We start from the raw sequence: 21,831 nt of genomic DNA on the forward strand, positions 1-21,831 counted from the left end.
CACGACCTGAGCCTAGATCAAGAGTCGGACACTTAACCAACTGAGCCACCCAGGCGCCTCCGACCTTGAAATTTTCTAAGCAATGCCATTGAGTCACCATTGATGCTTGATGTTTGCTTGCTCCCCACACCCCCCACCACTTTCCTTGACAGTCTCAAGGTCGTGTTCTGAACATTCCTTCCTATAGCCTTTATCCTGTGAACACCAGCCATGTGTTTCATGGCACTTCTCAAATGGGGGCATCGTCTTGGAAACCTGAGGAATGGATCGGGCTTAATTACCACTGTACCTACCAGTCACCTGAGAGGCCTGTTTTCATGGTTGATCCCTCACGTGTATTAGTGCTGTCTGCTACCTTTTGACAACCCAGATGACAAGGGACTGTTTAAAGGAAACAAAAGCCTCTAAATGTGAAATCCACCCTTTTCCCTTATCTTAGTTGACAGATAATTTTTTTTTTTAAAAAGGGTGAAGAATGGTGTCCAGAAAGGGTTAGCGTGAGAACTAGCATTTTGGGTCCTGGTCTGTGTTGATGGGCAGCTGTTCAGGATCTGAAATTAATTTGTGTGAGCCACAACTCCCCTCTCTCATGGATGCCATGCTAGCCTTTCGCTTTCCAAAATTCTGTATTTGGGTTTTTTAACATATGCATGTTACTTTTCCAAGTTAAATATCTTAAAAAACAAAAACAAAAAAACTATTATCACCAAGTTAAGCTTTTAAGATTGTATCATCTGTCTCCACTCCTGCCCTCCAAACTGCCATTGTGAAATGAGTATTGGGAGAACTTGGACTTCACCAAGGAATTCCTATATATCCTGAAGCTGAGAATAAGCGGATTTCCACGTTCCTGCTGCCAGAGTCTAAACTGTCAAATCAAACAAGGCAGGCATAATCAGGACACCTACAGAGGACAAGTGGCCCTCCTCAGATGCAAACTGAAATACCCCCACTAAATAGGCAAACCCATTGCTTAGAAAAGACACTAAAAAAATAACACCGAGATGCAGACCATGCAGGACCCAATTATCCTAATAAAGTCACCTCCTATAGAATGGCTTAAGAGCTTTCCTTTAAAAAAAAAAATATATCTTTCATGTTTATTTTTGAGAAGGAGAGAACGGGTAGGGGAGGGGCAGAGAGAGAGAAACCCAAGCAGGCTTCAAGCTGCCAGCACAGAGCCCAACACGAGACTCGAGCTTGTGACCTGAGCTGAAACCCAGAGTCGGATGCTTAACGGACTGAGGCACCCAGGCACCCCAGGAGTTTTTCCTAAATTACAAGTGTAAGCAAGGATAATCCTTGCTTACCGATTCCCAAGCTCCACCCCTTCCTAATGGCCCTCCCACATGGTGCCAGTGGTAGAGGGCCTCAGGGATGGGATGAGGGTCATTCCTGCATTACTGAAGGTTAACAAGTTGAATGAAAGATGTCACAAGGTCCTTACACTTAGCTAATAAGATGCTTAACACGGGCAGAACCAGATAAAGGAAAGAACATGTGCATTTGGGTTTGAGTCCCAACTCTCTAGATTAGCTTAATACCCTTGCTGTATGTCCTCACCTCAAGTGAACCTGTTTTCTTGCCCATAGAAATGTACTACTGTCCACCAGCAGGGAGAATAAGTGTGTTGAAAATAAGGGTGTTGGCGCCTAAGAAGCATTCAAAATGTTAGGTTATTTTCCCTCCCCTAGTCCCTCCACCTCCACTTTTTGGGGCAGAGAATCCCAAGCAGGCTCTGCACCATCAGCACTTGGGGTTTGAACCCACAACTGTGAGATCATGACCTGAGCCGAAATCGAGTCGGACGCTTAACCGACTGAGCCACCCAGGTGCCCCTGCGCTTTTATTTTTAAATTAATTTTTTAAATTAAGTAAACTCTATGCCCAACATGGAGCTGGAACTCACGACCGCAAGAGTCACATGCTTCTCCAACGGAGCCAGCCCCTCCACTTTTATTGAAAGGCTAGCGACCCAAGTAGGAATGACCATACAGAATATTCACAAAGGCAAAACTCCACGTGTCAAAGTGATGGCGATCAAGAGTTCACATCATAGCTGTGGGGCCACTCGTCCCAATTTCTTATTCAAGAAGTTGCTTGAATTAGTGGTTTTCAAGCTTGAACCTGCATCAGAATCATTTGGGTGGCTGGTTAAAACAGATTTTTCAGATAGATGTTTCAGATAGAGTATGTCTGAGCTGGAGCTCAAGAGCTTGCATTTCTAATGAGTTCCCAAGTGCTGCTGCTGGCCTGCTGGGAAACACTGAGAGTCATTTTCCTAGAGAATTCTGGTAGGTCTCTCAGTAAAAAATTGCACGCAAACCAAAGCCGAAACAGCGACAGAGCTGCCACATCTAGGATGCAGCACCATTTCTCCACCTAGTCTTCCATTTCCTATCCCTCATCCTACCTCGGGGACACACCCAACTATGAATGCTGGAAGCTTGATGTGATAGACCAGTGAGTTTTGAATAGCTACCTGCATTTCAGAATCCTGACACTACAGCTAGGATTCCCTACCCCTAGGGAAAGTGGTCAGGCTCACCTTCTGCATCTTAAGCTGGGGGTAAAGAGGAACCCTGCAGGGAAAGGGAAAAGCTGCAAAAGCCAGAAAACTCGAACTAAGCAAATTACTTTTGTTGCTCTTGGCCCAGCTCCCCATGTGGGGGTGGGGAGGTAGGGGAGAGGCTACTCCCAACAGAAGGCAAGAAAACAACTGGGCTGGAAGTAAAGAGCCACCACATCATTCAACTTGTCCTTAATACATGAAAAAGGCTGGAGACTTCATGGCCACTACAGGTGCCGAGCGGTAGTAGGGGACGGAAGGTAGGTCATAGGCAACATGTATAAAGCAGAGGGAAAGCCATGGGGCATCTGGGGCAAGAGTGAAGAGGATTTTGACATTTCAACCCAAATTTAAAGTACTTAGAATCTTCCAAGAATCCAAGACCACTGGCCAGAACAAGAGGCTCATTCATTAATAGAACAAAGGGGACAGGACCCTTATCTCTGGGCCCTGACCACAAGAGGGGCAAGTCTTCTTGGGGGGGGGGGGGGGGGGACTTTTTTTGCGGCTTACAACAGGTCATTCCTGGCATCATCAGCTCTCTGGTGCCTGGGCAGATGAGTCCCTGTCGGAAAGGGCTGCTGGAGGGGAGGGTGGTGCCTCAGAGAACAGTCTGAGCTCTGCAAGTCCACCACCATGGCAAGAGCTCCTGCAGCCACCGCTCCTCGATCCTGATCTAATAAGGTGAAGGAAGCAGACAGTAAAGGCAGTGCCACCGCTGCCCTAAAGAAAAAGACTTCCATCAAGGCCCTGCCACCAATTTGCATCTTACTCTACGACAGGTGTTGAACACAGCCCCATTTCCAATGAGGACTCCACTAAAAAGCTTTAAGTCTGCACAGGGACACAAAAAAAAAAAAAAAAAAAAAAAAAATCACATCTAGTTTTATAGGCATTTAATAGTTTACCAATTGGTACAATAGGATTTTTTAATATGCAGAAAACATGAATAAATTTTGTTTTACACAGTCTGAGAGCAACAAATCTTACTGTAAAACACAAGAGCAATATTATATACATTCCTTTACTGATTTTTTTTTTTAATTGTGTCAATATCTTCAGTTAACTCTTACAATCTGGGAACTGTTTTCTCCAATCACCACCACCTCTGCAACATTCATATGAAATCAATGCTTGCCTTCATGTCAGTGTCAGATCAACTTCTAACTCGAAGATTTTGTGTTTGTTTCTATCTTCAGAGTGAGCTTTAGGGATGCCTGAAGGATAGGCAGGACAAGAAAGCAGCTACTTACATGATAGAGTGGAAAGATAAAAAGGCCAGTCCAGTCCAGTTGTGACTTGTAAATCCAGCTTGCCCTCCCCCCCCACCCTACTGAAAAGAAAAAAACAAAAAACAAAAAAAAAAAAACCAAAACCAAAACCTTTTTCACCAATTTTGTACATGTCGCTTCTCTACCAGGAGATTCTTCTTTGCATCATCTAGATTAATTAACACATTGGACTTATATACAGCTGGACAGAAAGAGTAACCATTTTAAGTGCCTTTTCCTTCAACAATTTTAACTTCAGTTGCTTAAGGATTATCAAGCCACCACTGTCAACAAAACAAAATATCCTTTACTTTTAAATAGTTTTTCTTTAAGTGAATTTAAAAGAAAACTATTTAATGCGTGATTTTACCTGGAAGTTCACACAGAAACAGAAAGAGGCAAACAGGAGAGCAGGGCACTGACAGTAAGGAGACTGGGCTTGGTGATCTAGAGCCAAAGCTTCCGAAGACTACAGCGAGCGCTCCACAGCCTGGACGACTTGCTAACACTAGTGATTTTTAGAGCAGTGCTCTGGGCACACCATTGGTCACACCACACATAGACAAAACAGGACGGTCTTAGTCTCCTAAAGTGCAAGATGCCATGTCAAAAAGCAACTATTCTCCAAGCAACGTCTAAACCACAGTTTCTGTGGCTCGCACTTCCGAGAGTGCAGCTAGGACTTCTTGGGCACATTATATCAGGGTGGCACTGGAATGTCTTTTCACACACACAAAGTCAAATAATCATCTGAGGATGCAATTCTACCAGCTTTTTATTTCTTAAATTAAGTGACCAATTTGATTGAGAAAGTGACAAAGCAGCAGTGAACCTCTAAACCAGTTAATAAATTCCTCTACTTACAATCCAAACCAGTAACCTCATCATTGTACTTATCCCAGGCAAGGCACAGGGTTAGACAGCAGACAGAGAAAACGGAGGAAACAGGAAGAAAGGGCATCAACAGGGCAGCGTCAAACAACAGTGCAGGAAACAGCTGCACATCCGATTCCGGATTATGGATGGATCCACTCTCCCCCACCCCCCTTCATTATTCAAACAGGGCTCGTTACATTTGGATCCAGTTGAGGACCATCCCTGAGATTCAATGTTTGCTGCTTCTTAAACGGAGGATGTCTGGTAACTCAACTAAGCAGCAGGCTGTGGCAGTCTCCCAAGTAAGGATAACTTTGTTTACAGAGTAATATTGTTTCTCCTCCTTTGTCAATGAAAGTCACTGTGTGCTGCAGGGGGGAAAACCCAGTGGACAGCAGCTTTGTTTCCTCCTAAATCGGTACCATTTTTTTCCTTTATTGTTCGTATCTATGAGTGATTTCTAGATGTTGTGGCTTACCCTTAAACAATTCGTGTTGCTACATGCTAAAAATGAATTAAAATACAAGACATTTATACATGTACAAACAAATGTTAAGATGCACCATTTCTATGTATTTATATTTCTTAAAATAGGACAGGAAATAGCAGCAAACGAGAACAAAGATATCTTCCATAGCATTTGTAGAAAAATCCAGTCAGAACAGCTAAAAAGAAACAAACAAACAAAAAGACTTCTCAATGTGAGCAGGGTTGTGAGGCAATATTGTCCTGAAAGTTATTCTACTGTATGTAAGGAATTAGCTTAAGTTGTAATTTTTGTCTTCAAAAGTAGCCATTAGTTCTCAAAACACTTTTCCTTCCAGAGACGTCTCTCAGGAATTATTAAAAACAAAGCAAACAAACAAAAAGACACAAGTTAGACGTAAAGCTGCTTCTAGTAAACGTAAGGCCTAGTCTCTGTGTGCGTATCTACAGGACATTAACTCTAACCCTTTGTCTTTTTCAAGAACCAAATTTCCATTAAATACTAAAAAGGGACATTTTAAAAATCACATATTATGCAAATGAATAAAATGCAATTCAGAGTAAGTTTCTTTGTTAAACTGTCTTTGTTATTTCACTGTTCTGTTAACTTTTCAAATGACCTTAAAAAAAAGCTGTTGGTTAGCTAAGCAATAGAATTATTTAATAATCTGCAATGAAATATTGTTTCCAAAGTCATAGATAAAAATTCTCTTAAGCCTACTTGTAGTAACTTTGGATCACCATATACAATATATCAAGGATGCATAAAATGCTGAACAGCCAAATGGGGCGGGGGGTGCTTTTCCTTTTAGCTGGGAACAATTCCCACAGAGTCAGACCTAGTTTTCAGAAGCATTAGGATCAAAAAGGGTTTGTTCTAAAGCATGGTACTCCACGGCAAAATTTATTCTACTTGTACATTTTAGCACTTCTTCGAAAGCCCAGGACCCAAGGATATGGAGGTTGTATGTGTGTGATATACATATACAGACTTATCCACTTACAGATAGGCCCATATAACATTTATATATAAACAAAAGGTGAAAACACAGTACATTTTTATGCATGCTCCATTAAACCCTGTCTTGTTTTCAACTTGTTAAGTTAAATACAGTTCAAATCAGTATCAGATTTGTGTTGAAGAACAAACTGCTGTATTTCTCCCACTCCCTTCAGATGGGCAAACATAACCTTTTCCGTATTTGTCATTATGTAATGCACATTGCACATCCCTAAAGAACATCGAAAACAAATAGTGATTTGTACCATGACACACTCAACGGGAAGATTAAATTCTACTTGGGAGTCACGTCACTGCACAGTCTAACAGTATGGAGAAGACAACTACAAGTGTGTCTAGTGTGAAAAATAGAAGCTTAGAGAATTACAGTGTTTTTCAACCTGTTTACAAAGCATTAGGACCCAAATGAAAGAAATGATTTGCTATTAGCTGCTGAGATTTTTCTTATTTGAGATTTACAGTCATTTCCGTACATAAATATACCACTAGCCTCTGCCTGATAGGCTGCCAAAACAAATGTGTCCTATTGATTTGGCAAATGTGTCATGACAAAAATTCCAATGTGTAATCCCCATTAATTACATAGATGGTTCAGAAGATTTTGAATTGTAGCCTTATCATCTAACATCCTTAAAGAAGATTTATTAAGCACACTTAAGTGATGTTACATAGATACACATTTCAGAAAAAGCCCTAATAATCACCACTTTTCCCCAAATGAGGCCATCAAGTCAGGCACCAACAGATAGCAGAAAGAAAAACAGGAATTAATAATCCAACATAAAATGACACTGTCAACTATTCAATTTAGTGCCCTAGTTCAATTTATTCAACTTCTGCCTTCTTAGGCCTGGTGTGACCAATGCCAGCCCAGGTTTTTAAACCCTATGGTACTTCTAGACAACGTATGTAAATTTACAGTATACAATTTGGATTCACCATGCATGAATACTTTGTGTGTAACATTTAATAAGCTCAATCTACATCCAGAATAATTTACATGAAAGGACAATATTTATTTAAACAGAGCTCAATGGGGTAACCATGGTATCATCAGAGTGCATCCAGAGGAAAAATGGGAGGAGGGGCCAAATGAGACTCAATCAACGGCACTCCCACACCTTTACTGTTTGATCTACACTGCCAGTAACCACATATGGTGCCGTCTTATGGAAATCTGAAAGAAAAAGAAAAGGCTTATTTTAAACCCAGATAAAATTTTTAACAAGCCACAAAATAAGCAAGTCCACGTGCCAGGAATGCTCATTTTTTTCTATACACACCCACACATACACCCCTGGGTTAGCGAAGCTGAGACTTAATGATTAAATCCTATATTAACACTTCAATAAAAATACCTACGCCCATTACCCCCATCCCAACTAAGGCTGAATGTTTCACTCGAATCTAACAACAAGGGTAGCTCTAATGTATCTACTTACTTAACTTACTATGTTCCAGGCTTAGTACTAATGCATTATATTCATGTTTAATTCTTTTAACAATCCTATGAGGTAGGCATTGGCCCTATTCTACTGAGGCTTTATTTTTATCATTAGATCCATCATACCCTGGGTGTATTATATTTTTAATGTATTCACTATCTTATATTCTAGATTTAGGTCTAGATGACACTGAGGCTGTTTATTAGACTTAATTCAGTGAGTCCCCAGTACATGAGAGTATAAACCTGCCGGAGGGAAAAAGGCTGAGTAAGATTTCCTTTAGAGAAACTTACAAACTAGTAGGGGAAGAAAATTACCCATCAGAGTGGTTAGTAAGCATCCTCTTCACAATCCTAGTTTCCAAAACCAATGTTGTGCAATGGAGAAAGTAATTTTTTTTTATTATAAGGCTGATGATGGAAAGAGAGAGTTAAGGAAAGGAGAATTTAAAACAAATGGTAGGAATCCACAAAGTTTTTAAACTGTCTTCTCTAGTCTGTCCTGAAAGCACAGGTCATTTCTTACCTGGAAAATTCCTCATGATTACATAAAACTGTTTGTGTCTCGCACTCCAAAATCTACTTGTTAAGAAATCTCCTTACTCGTACATACCCAAGGAGGTAACAAAGTGTTCATGCGCATTGAGGGTCTTCATGCATCGCTTGTTCTTGTAATCCCACACACGGAGGGTCTTGTCATCAGCACAACTCAAAATAAACTTCCCCCCAGAATGGAACAGAACTCCACGTACCCAGTTATCATGACCCACCTTAAAAACAAAAGGTGTTCAACTTAATAAAGGGATAAAATATTTAAACGGCATCTAAGAAAATAGTTCAGTCATCACTCAAAGCAGTGAAGCTACATGTACCCAAAACATCAATGCCAAAAAAGAACCCCACATCCCCCCAAAAACGTGTAGGGAATTTTTCTAGATTAAAGGAAACTGGAAACTAATAAGGCATGACCACTAAATATTATGTGTGATGCTTGACTGGCTCCTGGGTGGTGGCTACAATACAGTTATAAAGGGCACTAGTGGATAACTAGAGAAAATGTGAATATGTAGTATTAATGGTAAGTTTCTTTTCTCTTTTTTAATCATGTTTTTAATGTCTACGCCCAATGTGGCTCTCAAACTCATGACCCCAAGATCAAGAGTCACGTGCTCTACCGACTGCGTCAGTCAGGCACCCCAATGTTGTTTCTTTTTTTTTTTTTTTTCAAAGTTTATTTATTTTTGGGGGGACAGAGAGAGACAGAGCATGAACGGGGGAGGGGCAGAGAGAGAGGGAGACACAGAATCAGAAACAGGCTCCAGGCTCCGAGCCGTCAGCCCAGAGCCTGACGCGGGGCTCGAACTCACGGACCGCGAGATCGTGACCTGGCTGAAGTCGGACGCTTAACCGACTGCGCCACCCAGGCGCCCCCCCAATGTTGTTTCTTGAGTATAATCATTTTATTGTGGTTATATAGAACACCTTTATTCTTAGGAGATAGATGTTAAACTATTTGGAGCCAAATATATATCCACCATATTCCTCTACATAGAAATTTAAGACAATGGCTTGGTGCTGAACAGTCCAACAGGGTAGCCATTTAGTCACATGTAGTTTTTAAAATATAAACTAAAATATTAATACTATCAGCAATTGAGTCCTCAGTCTCATTAGCCACATTTCAAGAGCTCAACAGCTGCATGTGGCTAGTAGCTATAATGATGGATAGTACAGATACAGAACATCATCACAGAGAGTTCTACTGGACAACCCTAGACTAAAAAAAGAAAACTTGGTAGGGGCGCCTAGGTGATTCAGTCAATGGTTTACGTGTCTGATTTCGGCTCAGGTCATGATCTCATGGTTCATGAGTTTGAGTTCCACGTTGGGCTCTGTGCTGACAGCTCAGAGCCTGGAGCCTGCTTTGGATTCTCTCTCTTTCAAAAATAAATAAACATTAAAAAAAAAAAAAGCAGGTGGGGGGTTGGGGGGGGCATCTGGGTGGCTCAGTCAGTTAAGTGGCCAACTTCACAGCTCAGGTCATGATTTCGCACTCTGGGAGTTTGAGCCCCACACCAGGCTCTATGCTGATGGCTCAGAGCCTGGAGCCTGCTTCAGATTCTGTGTCTCCCTCTCTCTCTGCCCCTCCCCTGCCTGTACTCCGTCTCCCTCTCAAACATAAAAAAAATTAATTAAAAAGAAAAAAGAAAAGAGGGGCACCTGGATGGTTCAGTTAGTTAAGTTTATGACATTGCCCAGGTCATGATCTCACGGTTGGTGAGTTTGAGCCCTGCATTGGGCTCTCTACTGTCAGCACAGAGTCTGCTTCAGATCCTTTGTCTCCTTCTCTCTCTGCCCCTACCCTGTTGCTCTCTCTCTCAAAATAAGTAAATAAACTTAAACAAACTTGGTAGGTTTTATTAGGTATGACAGAGCTGTATATGGGTGATTTTTATTTTCTTCTTTTAGCTTTTCTGTATATTTCTAATTTTTCTATAATGTAAATAACCATACTGCTTTTATAAAAGAACCCAAGGGGAATTTAAAAAAAATAATAAAAAGAAAGAAGAAAGAAAAACAAAAAAAGACAGATGACCAACATAACATATTCTTTGACCAGGGTGCCTGGATGGCTCAGTCGGGTAAGCATCCAACTCTTGGTTTCAGCCCAGGTCATGAGCTCACAGTTCGTGGGATCCAGCCCCACATCAGGCTCTGCTTGGGATTCTTCCACTCTCTCTGTGCCCTTGCCCTGCACCCACTTTCTCTCAAAATAAACTTAAATAAATAAATAAAATACCTTGTTCTACTGTAGTGACCTATAAAAGTCACCAATGACGAGAGGCAGAAGTCTCAACAAAAGTTAAGTACAAAATCTATTTAAAACAATTTTTTTTAATGTTTATTTATTTTTGAGAGAGAGAGAGACAGTGTCAGCAGGGGAGGGACAGAGAGACAGAGAGAGAGAGAGGTACAGAATCAGAAGCAGGCTCTGAGCTGTCAGCACAAAGCCTGATGCAGGGCTCAAACTCATGAACTGAGAGATCGTGACCTGAGTCAAAGTTGGATGGTTAACTGACTGAGCCACCCAGGCGCCCCAATACAAAATGTATTTTTTTTTTTTTTAATTTTTTTTTTCAACGTTTATTTATTTTTGGGACAGAGAGAGACAGAGCATGAACGGGGGAGGGGCAGAGAGAGAGGGAGACACAGAATCGGAAACAGGCTCCAGGCTCTGAGCCATCAGCCCAGAGCCCGACGCGGGGCTCGAACTCCCGGACCGCGAGATCGTGACCTGGCTGAAGTCGGACGCTTAACCGACTGCGCCACCCAGGCGCCCCCAATACAAAATGTATTTTAAAAGTAAAATACAAAATCACATTTCCATGGCTACACCAAAATAAAGCAGTAAAAAGTACTATCCTTCAGGTGAAAAACAGGAGCCAGAAACCTCGGGAGAAATTAAGGTGACCTCTGTTCTTACAGGGGAGGAGAGCACATGCTTCCCTTTTCTTTAAGATTTTATTTTATTTTAAATATTCATTTTTGAAAGAGAGTCAGAGAGAGAGGGAGACAGAGGATCCGAAATGGGTTCTGTGCTGACAGCAGAGAACCTGATGCAGGGCTCAAATTCACAGATTGTGAGATCATGACCTGGGCCAAAGTCAGACACTCAAAGTCAGACCAAGCCACCCAGGTGCCCTAAGATTTTATTTTTAAGCAATCTCTACACCCAATGTGGGTCCCAAACACATAATCCTGAGGTCAAAAGCCGCATGCTCTACCAACTGAGCCAGCCAGGTAGCTCTGCAGATCACCTTTTTAAATAGTGATACAGTGTATCTGAACTCAGCTCAGAATACTGTTAGAGGAGAGTTTAATTTTCTAATCAATTCTTGATGATACTTCCAAAGTGTCTACCATATCTTACAGAGACCATCACTTCAAGGTATGGTTAGTACCTAAAACGTCTCTAAAACAAACGGATGCCAAATTACAAAAATTGTTAATTAACAAAAATTGTTAATGCCCACAGATCCCCTTATTGCTCCCTTAGGCAAATAAAAATGCCCACAATCTTGTACTATCATTTATATATCCTAATATTAAATTCTGGCACTCCTGAAATTAAATAAACATTTCTAAGCCGTAAAGCTAGGTAACAACATTAACGTCACAATGGTAAAATAAAACAAATAAAGAAGACCATATGAACAAATATGTCAATAGGATTCATATTAAAATTAAATACAGTGAAATATAGAATCAAACACTTTAAAAAATGAATGGGTCTGTAATAATACTATTTTTCCCCATAGGAGATATAGAATTTTTAAAGATAAAGTGAGCTAGGATCTCCCTCCTAGCATTAATGGCTTTGTAGATCCTTTTTATAACATGACATTCTACAGGAGTAATTTTCTTTTATCTTTTTAAGTGTTTATTTTTGAAAGAAAGAGTGCAAGTGGGGAAGGAGCAGAGAGAGGGACCGAGGATCCGAAGCAGAGAGCCTGATGCGGGACTCAAACTCATGAAATGTGAGATCATGACCTGAGCCAAAGTTGGAAGCTTAACCTCGTGAGCCATCCAAGCATCCCTACAGGAATAACTTTCATTTCACTGTTAACAATGGAATTACAAAAGTTTAAGAAAAATTATCTTTATAAAGAAGTTATTTTAAAGCCTGGACTAATTCAGATTATTTAGTAAGATATCACAAGGCATCTAACCCCCCAAAATATAAACATAGTAAGCTTCAAAAGAAGCAGTTAATATTATGCAAACTTACTAGGGTCATAAGGCACATGCCAGTACTGACATCCCACATCTTAATAGTCTTGTCTCTGGATCCAGACAGTAAGAATGGCCCAGGCTTGCCACTTTTTTTAGTCTATAGAAAACATACAAAAATTAAGTTTCCCATGTAAGAAGTTAAGTGAAGACTTTAGATGACTTCTAACAATGATCTATATTTTCAATTTTACAGAAATGCAATTTTGGGAGACAAATAAATATTGCGTATGTTTACTATACACAATTTGATACTGAGATACATATACATGGTAAAATGATCATCATAATCAGGTTAGTTAACATATCCATTGCCTCGTATAACCATCCCCCGCTTTAGAGCTACCCTTTTAGCAAATTTCACATATATACAACACAGTATTGTTAACTATAGTCACCAAGCTGTACAATTAGATCCCCAGGACTTACTCATTTTATTTTCCTCTATCGAAATACACAAGTCTTTTTTGACATATGTAGGCTACACAGGAAGGACCCAGATAATATGAAAATAGAAAATCTCCATTTAGGTTAAGACTCAGTTTTTATGATACTAACAGATGATAAATTTATTGCTCAAGACTTTTGGAATCAAGAAAAAAACTGAAAACTAATTCAGTCTTTATATAACATCCAAGCCAGAATCAACTTTATGACATGGTAAGTAACTACCACCAGAGGGCAGTAAAAAGAATTTGAAAATGCAACCAAACAGCCAGCCAAAATTTAAGAGATTACTACAGAAGTTTCATTTCAGAAAAATAATTTTGGGGGGTGAAGGGTGGGGGTAGGGGAAGAAGATTCTTTTCATTCATTTATTAAAATATAATTAAAATATCCACGATAGGACTGTCTCTATAAAAAAGGAACATGGTCAATTTTGGCTCATATAATTTATTCAAAGAAACAATAGTCTGTAATTTATTAAGTTATTAATCATAAAAATTGAAATCATGAAAAGTAAAAATTAAGAACCATGATGAAATATAAAACTCCTGAGTAGAAAGCCCAAAAGACTCCACCAAAAAATTTCTAGAACTGATAAGCAAATTCAGTAAAGTTGCAGGATACCAAAAAAAAAAAAAAGTACAGAAATCTGTTGTATTCCTAAAAGCCAATAATGAAGCAGCAGAAAGACAAATTAAGAAAACAATCCCATTTACAATGGCACCAAAAAATAATAAGATACCTAGGAATAAACCTAACCAAAGAGGTGAAAGATCCGTACTCTGAAAACCAGAAAACAGTGGTGAAAGAAATTGAAGACAACACAAAGAAATGGAATGATATTCCATGTTCACAGACTGAGCACATATTGTTAAAATGTCTAAAAAGACCCCAAACAGCCAAAGCAATCCCGAAAAAGAACAGCAAAGCTGGGGAGGCATCACAATTCCAGACTTCAAGTTTTATCACAAAGTTGTAGTAAGCAAAACACTATGGTACTGGCACAAAAATAGACATACAGATCAATGGAAAAGAATAGAAAATCCAGAAACAAATCCACAATTATATGGTCAATGAATCTCTGACAAAGCTGGAAAGAATACCCAAAGGGAAATATAGTCTCTTCAACAAATGGTGTTGGGAAAACTGGACAGCAGCATGCAAAAGAATGAAACTGGGCCACTTTCTTACACCACACACAAAAATACATTCAAAATGGATTAAAGACCTAAATATGAGATCTGAAATCATAAAACTCCTAGAAGAAAACATAGGCAGTAATTTCTCTGACACTGGCTGTATCACCTTTTTTCTAAATAGGTCCCCTGAGGCAAAGAAAAAGAAACAAAAGCAAAAATAAATTACTGGGACTATATATCAAAATAAAAAGCTCCTGCACAGCAAAGGAAACAATAAAACAAAAAGGCAACCTACCGAATGGGAGAAGGTATCTGCAAAATGACATATCTGATACAGAGTTAGTACCCCCAAAATATAAAGAACTTCCATAACTCAACACCCCAAAAAACAAATCCAGTTAAAAAATGAGGTGACGTGAACAGACACTTCTCCAAAGAAGACATACAGTTGGCCAACACACGTATGAAAAGATGCTCACCATCACTATCATTAGGGAAATGCAAATCAAAACTACAATGAGGTATCCCCTCACACCTGTCAGAATGGCTAAAATAAAAGACACAAGAAACAACAGGTGTTGGCGAGGGCATAGAGAAAGGGGAACCCTCTTGCACTATTGGTGGGAATGCAAACTGGTGCAGCCACTCTGGAAAACAGTATGGAAGTTCCTCAAAAAGTATAAAATAGAACGACTTATGATCCAGTAATTGTAAATTGTACTACTGGGTATTTACCCAAAGAATAGAAAGAAAAGAGAAAAGAAAAGAAAAGAAAAGAAAAGAAAAGAAAAGAAAAGAAAAGAAAAGAAAAGAAAAGAAAAGAAAAAAAAGAAAAGGAAAAGAAAAGGAAAAGAAAAGGAAAAGAAAGGAAGAAAGGAAAGAAAGAAAGAAAAGAAAAGAAAGAAAAAAGAAAGAAAAAAAAATTCCACTAATTCAAAGGGACATACATGCACCCTTACAGCAGCATTGTTTATAATAGCCAAGATATGGAAGCAACCCAAGTGTACATCAACTGATGAATGGATAAAGAAGATATATATACATACATACACACACAATGGAATATTATTCATCCACAAAAAAGAATGAAATCTTGCCATTTGCAATGACATGGATGGAGCTAGAGAGTATAATACTAAGTGAAATAAGTCAGAGAAAAACAAATACCGTAAGATTTCACTTGCATGTGGAATTTAAATGAGCAAAGGAGGGGAAAAAAGAGAGCAACAAACCAAGAAACAGATTCTTAACTACAGAGAACAAACTGATGGTTACCAGAGGGGAGATGGGTGGAGGATAGGTGATTCAAATAAAAACTTAAAACACACAAATAAATAAAACTCCAGACAGATTCAGCTAGTGCTTCTAGTGATCAAGAGTATCAAGAGGCCTTCATATGAAATATTCTGTTTAAAATAAATATTTAAATACTGAACTGCATTCCACCATAAATTTATAAATAATTACGCTCATTAAAGAAGGCTATTCTTCTAAAAGATAACTTTTAACTTCTCCCGTAAGTTTTATTTTGCACCAGTTGCTATACTCTTACAACAATGGCATTTCTTATAAATTTAATGACCACTTTTACTCTTCAGGCGGGTCCACCATCCCCAGCCCAAATCACGGGTCAGCTGACAGCAATAATAATCACTAGTTAAAAAATATAAACATTTCTGCAAGTTCAAAAGAGTAAAGAGTTTCAAGATTCAGAAGTCTGGGATACAGATTTTTCAATGCATTAACTGCCCTGAAACTGAGAATCAGAAGTTATCTAAGATTCTGATACCAGCAATCAAATCATGAAATGATATATAAATCACATACCTCAGATCCTGTTGCTTCAGAGATGGAAGAATATGAGCTTTCTGGAGCCCAGGAAATACATTCTACCACATGCTCATGTTCTCGAAGCTCAGCCTTGCATTCCTTTGTTGCTACGACCCATACACGCACGGTCTGATCATTTGAACAGCTGGCTATCAGAGTGCCATCCTGATTTGGCCGCACCATACGTACCCATTCTCTGTGTCCTGTGAATGTCTTCACACAGTAGCTGTCAAAATAAATAATAATGTACATCATGAATGGCAATCACTGGGATACTTCCCAGGAGCAATATAAAACTAGCTACGTACGTACTGGAATAAAGAGGACGGCACCATGTTAGGGTAATCATATGTGAGTCAGCACAATAAATGTACATTCATGGTTAATGAAAGATGGGGACAGGTCGGAAAATCAAACATCAGTCAAAATAAGCTGATGGAAGTATCATTAAGGAGCTAACCAATCAACACATTCTAGAAGGTAAAATATAGAGAGAAATAAAATCTTCTAAAACTAAACACACACAATAAACCTAACAAAAATATTTATAGCTTTGTTGAGACAAAGGCATACTCTACTAATCTGGGTAAAACTACTTAGTAGTAGGTTAAGATTTTATTATAACAATCATGTGTGATTCTAAGCACAACCAAATTAAGCCTAACAGGGGCCTACCTGCACAAATGTTATTTACATTTTATTTCAACCCATAGAGAAATCACCTAAAAGAAGACCACAGAGATAATAAGCCATTGCATAGAAAATGGCTCTCGAGGACACGAAATTTTTTTTTTTTTTTGTTAATAATTTCTCTATTCCTTTTTGGGAAACATTTAGAGATTCAAACCTCATTTTACAGTATACAACACAACGAGCACCATAATTATTTTGGGTTAAAGTCAAAATAACTGGTTCAGAACACATTTCGTTTGGTTGTTTAATATCTCTTTAGCTGACACCATTTCAACCAAACCTACTTACCCAGTTTGCACCTCCCACATTTTTATAGTTTTATCCCTTGAGGCAGACACTATATGATCTCCATTGGGCATGATGGCTACTGAAGAGACATTGTGGTCATGGCCTAAAACATAACACAGCAATGTATTAAGTGATCTATAGCATAATTAAATCTCAGTTTACCATGAGATTTCACCATGGGATTTCAAATACCACAGCAACTTTAAATACACTGGATTTTAATAAATTTGATAAGAAACTTTGGATTTACACACAAAAAAGTTTAGGAATTAGCAACTTAATAAAATAATCCACAATGAACAGCAGCTAGCTCAATTTAGGACCACAAAACTGTTTTAACATCAGTGTCATTAGCATTTGGATGTATTAATATGTTGAATGTTTATATATGAACAGTAGAAAAACACAAAAATTTCCATGGTTGATATCCTAAGATATAAACTGGAGATAAGATTTACAAAGCTAAACAGAAGAATAAGAAAAATGGAGATTTGGTTTCATATTTAAATTTTTTAACGATGTTTTTATTTATTTTTGAGACAGAAAGAGAGCATGAGCAGGGGAGGGGCAGAGAGAGAGGGAGACACAAAATCCGAAGCAGGCTCCACGCTCTGAGCTGTCAGCACAGAGCCTGATGCAGGGCTCAAACTCCCAGACTGTGAGATCATGACCTGAGCCAAAGGCGGACGCTGAACCAACTAAGCCACCCAGGTGCCCCACATTTGGTTCCATATTTAAAATATTGGTCCAAGGCATCTGGGTGGCCTAGTCGGTTAAGTGTTTGACTCTTGATTTTGGCTCAGGTCATGATCTCATGGTTCGTGGGATTGAGCCTTACGATGGGCTCCTCTCTCCCTCTCTCTCTGCCCCTCTTCCACTCACTCTCTCTTCTCCCTCAAAATAGGTAAACATTTCCCCAAAAAATAGTGTTTGAAAAATTTTGTTGTTGATGTTAATGGGGGTAAAAAAGAAATGCATTATTCTATATGCATTATTCCTAATTAGTTATCCTTTGTGGAAAAAGCCCTAGAGAATCCTCATAAATATCATTATTTTAAGGAACATATACAATGGTTAGAAAGAACTCTTCTTTTTTTTTTTTTTTTTTTTTTAATGTTTATTTATTTTTGAGAGAGACAGAGTGCTAGCAGGGGATGAGCAGAGAGAGAGGGAGACACAGAATGTGAAGCAGGCTCCAGGCTCTGAGCTGTCAGCACAAAGCCCCACGCGGGGCTTAAACTCACAAAGTATGAGATCATGACCTGAGCCAAAGTCAGATGTTTAACTGACTGAGCCACTCAGGCACCCCAAGAACTCTTCTTAAAAAAAAGATTGTTTTGAGTATAGTTGACACATAATGTTACATTAGTTTCAGTTGAGAAGTTTATACATTATGCTATGTTCATCACAAGCGTAGCTGCCATCTGTCACTATACATTATTACAGTGTCTTTAACTATATTCCTCATACTGTGCCTTTTATTCCCTTGACTTACTCATTCCGTAACAGGAGGCCTCTATCTCCTACTTTCCTTCTTCATTAAGTCAGAGCAACAAGACACAGGCTACTTAAAGAAACATAAACACTAGTTTTTATGAAAGGATTCAACAGAATTCCTTTAACTGGTAAGCTTCCCCATTTAATATGGGGGGAAACACACCCTTCAAATTACACTTTCTATGTAAACACATAGCTTACATCACTGAATTATCTATTAAAAAAAACAAAAAACAAAAACTTTTATTACCAACACAGAATGTATTCCTTATACAAAATCCAAACGTTCAAATTTTATCATGGTCAACGAAACAACAAAAATCCTTATTTAGTGAGCACCCCTTATGTGCCAGATACTAAACCAAGATGATTTATGTATGTGATCTCATTTTATCCTCACAACAATCCTATGATAGGTATTATTACCTCTACCTTGCATATGAAAGAAGCTGAAATTTCCCAATGCCACAAGTAAACAAGTAGGGATCTGAACCCAGATATCTGATTCTAAAGCCCATGTTCTTCCCACAAAGCCCAAGTGCCTCAGAGAATAGTCTCTATGACAAGAACCAGGAAAGCAAGCTCACATTCTACAGTGTATGTACAACATTATAAAGTGAGCAAGAAATGCTAGGTTCCAGCTTTTACTGTATCTACTTTCTATGAACTTGTTTCCCAGGTGAGAAAATGAAAAGCAAAACAAAAAATTCCCCAATAACTTCATTTTTCTTTTTTTCTTGAAGACAGATGTCCCAGCAGTTTTTCTTATCCAAAAATATTCCTGAAAGCGAATTAAGTATTTTATATAAACCACTAAGAGATACTTAAAACCTTATAATTGAAACAACTCTCAACTACTGTGGTTTATCCACGGGCTACACATCATATGCTCTTCCACTGATACAATTAAGAATCGTGGGGCGCCTGGGTGGCGCAGTCGGTTAAGCATCCGACTTCAGCCAGGTCACGATCTCGCGGTCCGTGAGTTCGAGCCCCGCATCAGGCTCTGGGCTGATGGCTCGGAGCCTGGAGCCTGTTTCTGACTCTGTCTCCCTCTCTCTCTCTGCCCCTCCCCCGTTCATGCTCTGTCTCTCTCTGTCCCAAAAAAAATAAATAAACGTTGAAAAAAAAAATTTAAAAAAAAAAAAAGAATCGAATGTAGGGAACCCACACACTATTAGAAAACAATATTCTTTTCTCTGGAATGTCACATTACAAATCACTATCAAAATATTATCCTCTACCCCTTACCGTGCATGGTTCTGATGCATTCAAAGCCCTGAAAATCCCATAGTTTAATGGTCATATCTGCAGAACAGGAAGCCAGAAGCTTGCCACTGTGGTCAAACGAAATATCCTGTACAGAGTCTGTATGCCCCTTAAGGGTTCGCTCAAAATCTCCAGTCTCATAATCCCACACCTGTCAAATAATCAGAAAGTTAGTTAACATCAACCCATCCCTTCTTTCTTGTTTCACATTAGCACTCAGCAGGCCAGTATGAGCAAGTGACAAAGGGTAACTATCTTAGAAATAGCAATCTTCAAGTGTAAATTGGTCTTTTCTCTATAGAGAAACTGAAGTTGTAATTACTAAAACACACTTCTAGTACATCACCTATCATATACCTAATAATACTAGCAGGTAGGTATATAAAGCCAAAAGACAAAGTCCATTCCCAGTCTGACAGGAGACAACAGACATGTAAACAAATAAATTTAAGGACTTAAGTTCTGGGGGGTGGTTATGAGAGGCATCTATATGTAGAATATTCGGGGACAATAAAAAGTGTTCAATTCTTTTTTTTTTTTTAAATGTGTATTTATTTTTGAGAGAGACAGTGCAAGTGAGGGAGGGGTCAGGACAGAGCCCAACATGGGGCTCAAACTCCAACAGCAAGATCATGACCTGAGCTGACGCTGGACGCTTACTTGATTGAGCCACCTAGGTGCCCCAAGATTGCTCAATTCTAATACAGAGCAGAACTCAGACATCTAAGAGGCAAAGGAAAGACTTCACAAGATGTTACTGCCAATGAATAAGTAAATTAACAAATGCATTATGTCATTTTGAAGCAAAAATGGGAAGCCACTGCCACATCTTTTAAAGTTAGTTTTTTCTAAGATAATGGAAATAATGAGCTATCAAGAATAAGTATTAGAAACAGACCTCAAGAACATACTAAACTTTCATTCTGGTGGCCAAATGTAGTCAATCTTTACCCAACACCAATTACATGCTCTAAAATCAAATGATTGATTCCATTCTTCCTATATTTATCATTAAACCTATTATAGGTTCAAATTTATCAGTAGTAGGATATATACCAACCAATTTAAAGAAACTTAGAAAATGCATTTTGAAGACTTGGAAACAATCTATCCAACATTAGGGGAATGGCCAAGCAGATACAAGATTTGCAATTATAAGGAACTTATGACACACACGTAATATAATAAAGTAAAAAAGAATACAAAAACCTCACCTAAGAAAAACCATCTTCTAAAACCCATTTCTTTTACAGAAAAAGTACATACTCTTCTTAATATAAACAGAGTTTTTGACCATATATTCAAGTACTTCTACACAGAAATGATTTCTAATTTTGCACATATTTTGTTACATTCATCCTTAAGTATTTTGGGGCTTTTTTGATGCGACTGTGTGACATTTTCAATTTTTAATTTTCAAATTATTCATTGCTACTTTATAGATATACAATTACCACTTGAATATTAACCCTGCATCCAGTGATTCTGTTAAATTCAGCCATAGTTCTAAGTAGCTTTTTTGTAGATTCTTTGGGTTTTCTACATAGAAGATCATGTTGTCTACAAATAAACAGTTTCATTTCTTCCTTCCCAATCTGTATGCTTTTTATTTTTCTTCCTTACTGTGCTGGCAAGGCACTCTTGTACAAACATGAATATAAGTGTGTTTGACACTGAACACCCTGGCCTTGGTTCCCAATAGGGGGAGGGAGCATTCAGTTTTCCACCAATCCTGCACTCTGGGATAAACCCTACGTGGGTCATATTAATTAACCTTTTTATAAATTGCTGGATTTGGGGCGCCTGGGTGGCTCAGTGGGTTAAGCGTCTGACTTCGGCTCAGGTCATGATCTCACGGTTTGTGAGTTCAAGCCCCGCATCGGACTCTGTGCTGACAGCTCAGAGCCTGGAGCCTGTTTCAGATTCTGTGTCTCCCTCTCTCTCTGACCCTCCCCCGTTCATGCTCTGTCTTTCTCTGTCTCAAAAATAAACACTAAAAAAAAAAAAAAATTGCTGGATTTATGGGGCGCCTGGGTGGCTCAGTCAGTTAAGCGTCCGACTTCAGCTCAGGTCACGATCTCAAGGTCTGTGGGTTCGAGCCCCGCGTCGGGCTCTGGGCTGATGGCTCAGAGCCTGGAGCCTGCTTCCGATTCTGTGTCTCCCTCTCTCTCTGCCCCTCCCCTGTTCATGCTCTGTCTCTCTCTGTCTCA

At 39.0% G+C, this 21,831-nt stretch overlaps 1 protein-coding gene across 3 annotated transcripts in view; it reads right to left on the bottom strand.

Moving 5' to 3' along the window:
- Nucleotides 1–3,450: 3,450 nt before the first annotated feature.
- Nucleotides 3,451–21,831, bottom strand: part of PAFAH1B1 (platelet activating factor acetylhydrolase 1b regulatory subunit 1) — a 77,010-nt gene continuing 58,629 nt past the window's right edge. For all 3 annotated transcript variants that reach the window (XM_043583432.1, XM_043583434.1, XM_043583435.1), the window contains 6 exons: nucleotides 19,604–19,772; nucleotides 16,856–16,958; nucleotides 15,872–16,100; nucleotides 12,457–12,558; nucleotides 8,281–8,437; nucleotides 3,451–7,400 (listed from right to left, as the gene is read on the bottom strand). In XM_043583432.1, the coding sequence (XP_043439367.1) occupies nucleotides 7,327–7,400; nucleotides 8,281–8,437; nucleotides 12,457–12,558; nucleotides 15,872–16,100; nucleotides 16,856–16,958; nucleotides 19,604–19,772 (834 nt within the window). In that variant the 3' untranslated portion in view covers nucleotides 3,451–7,326. The remainder of the gene's footprint in view (nucleotides 7,401–8,280; nucleotides 8,438–12,456; nucleotides 12,559–15,871; nucleotides 16,101–16,855; nucleotides 16,959–19,603; nucleotides 19,773–21,831) is intronic.

Source organism: Prionailurus bengalensis, chromosome E1, assembly GCF_016509475.1.
Source record: "Prionailurus bengalensis isolate Pbe53 chromosome E1, Fcat_Pben_1.1_paternal_pri, whole genome shotgun sequence".
NCBI classification, from domain to species: Eukaryota; Metazoa; Chordata; class Mammalia; order Carnivora; family Felidae; genus Prionailurus; species Prionailurus bengalensis.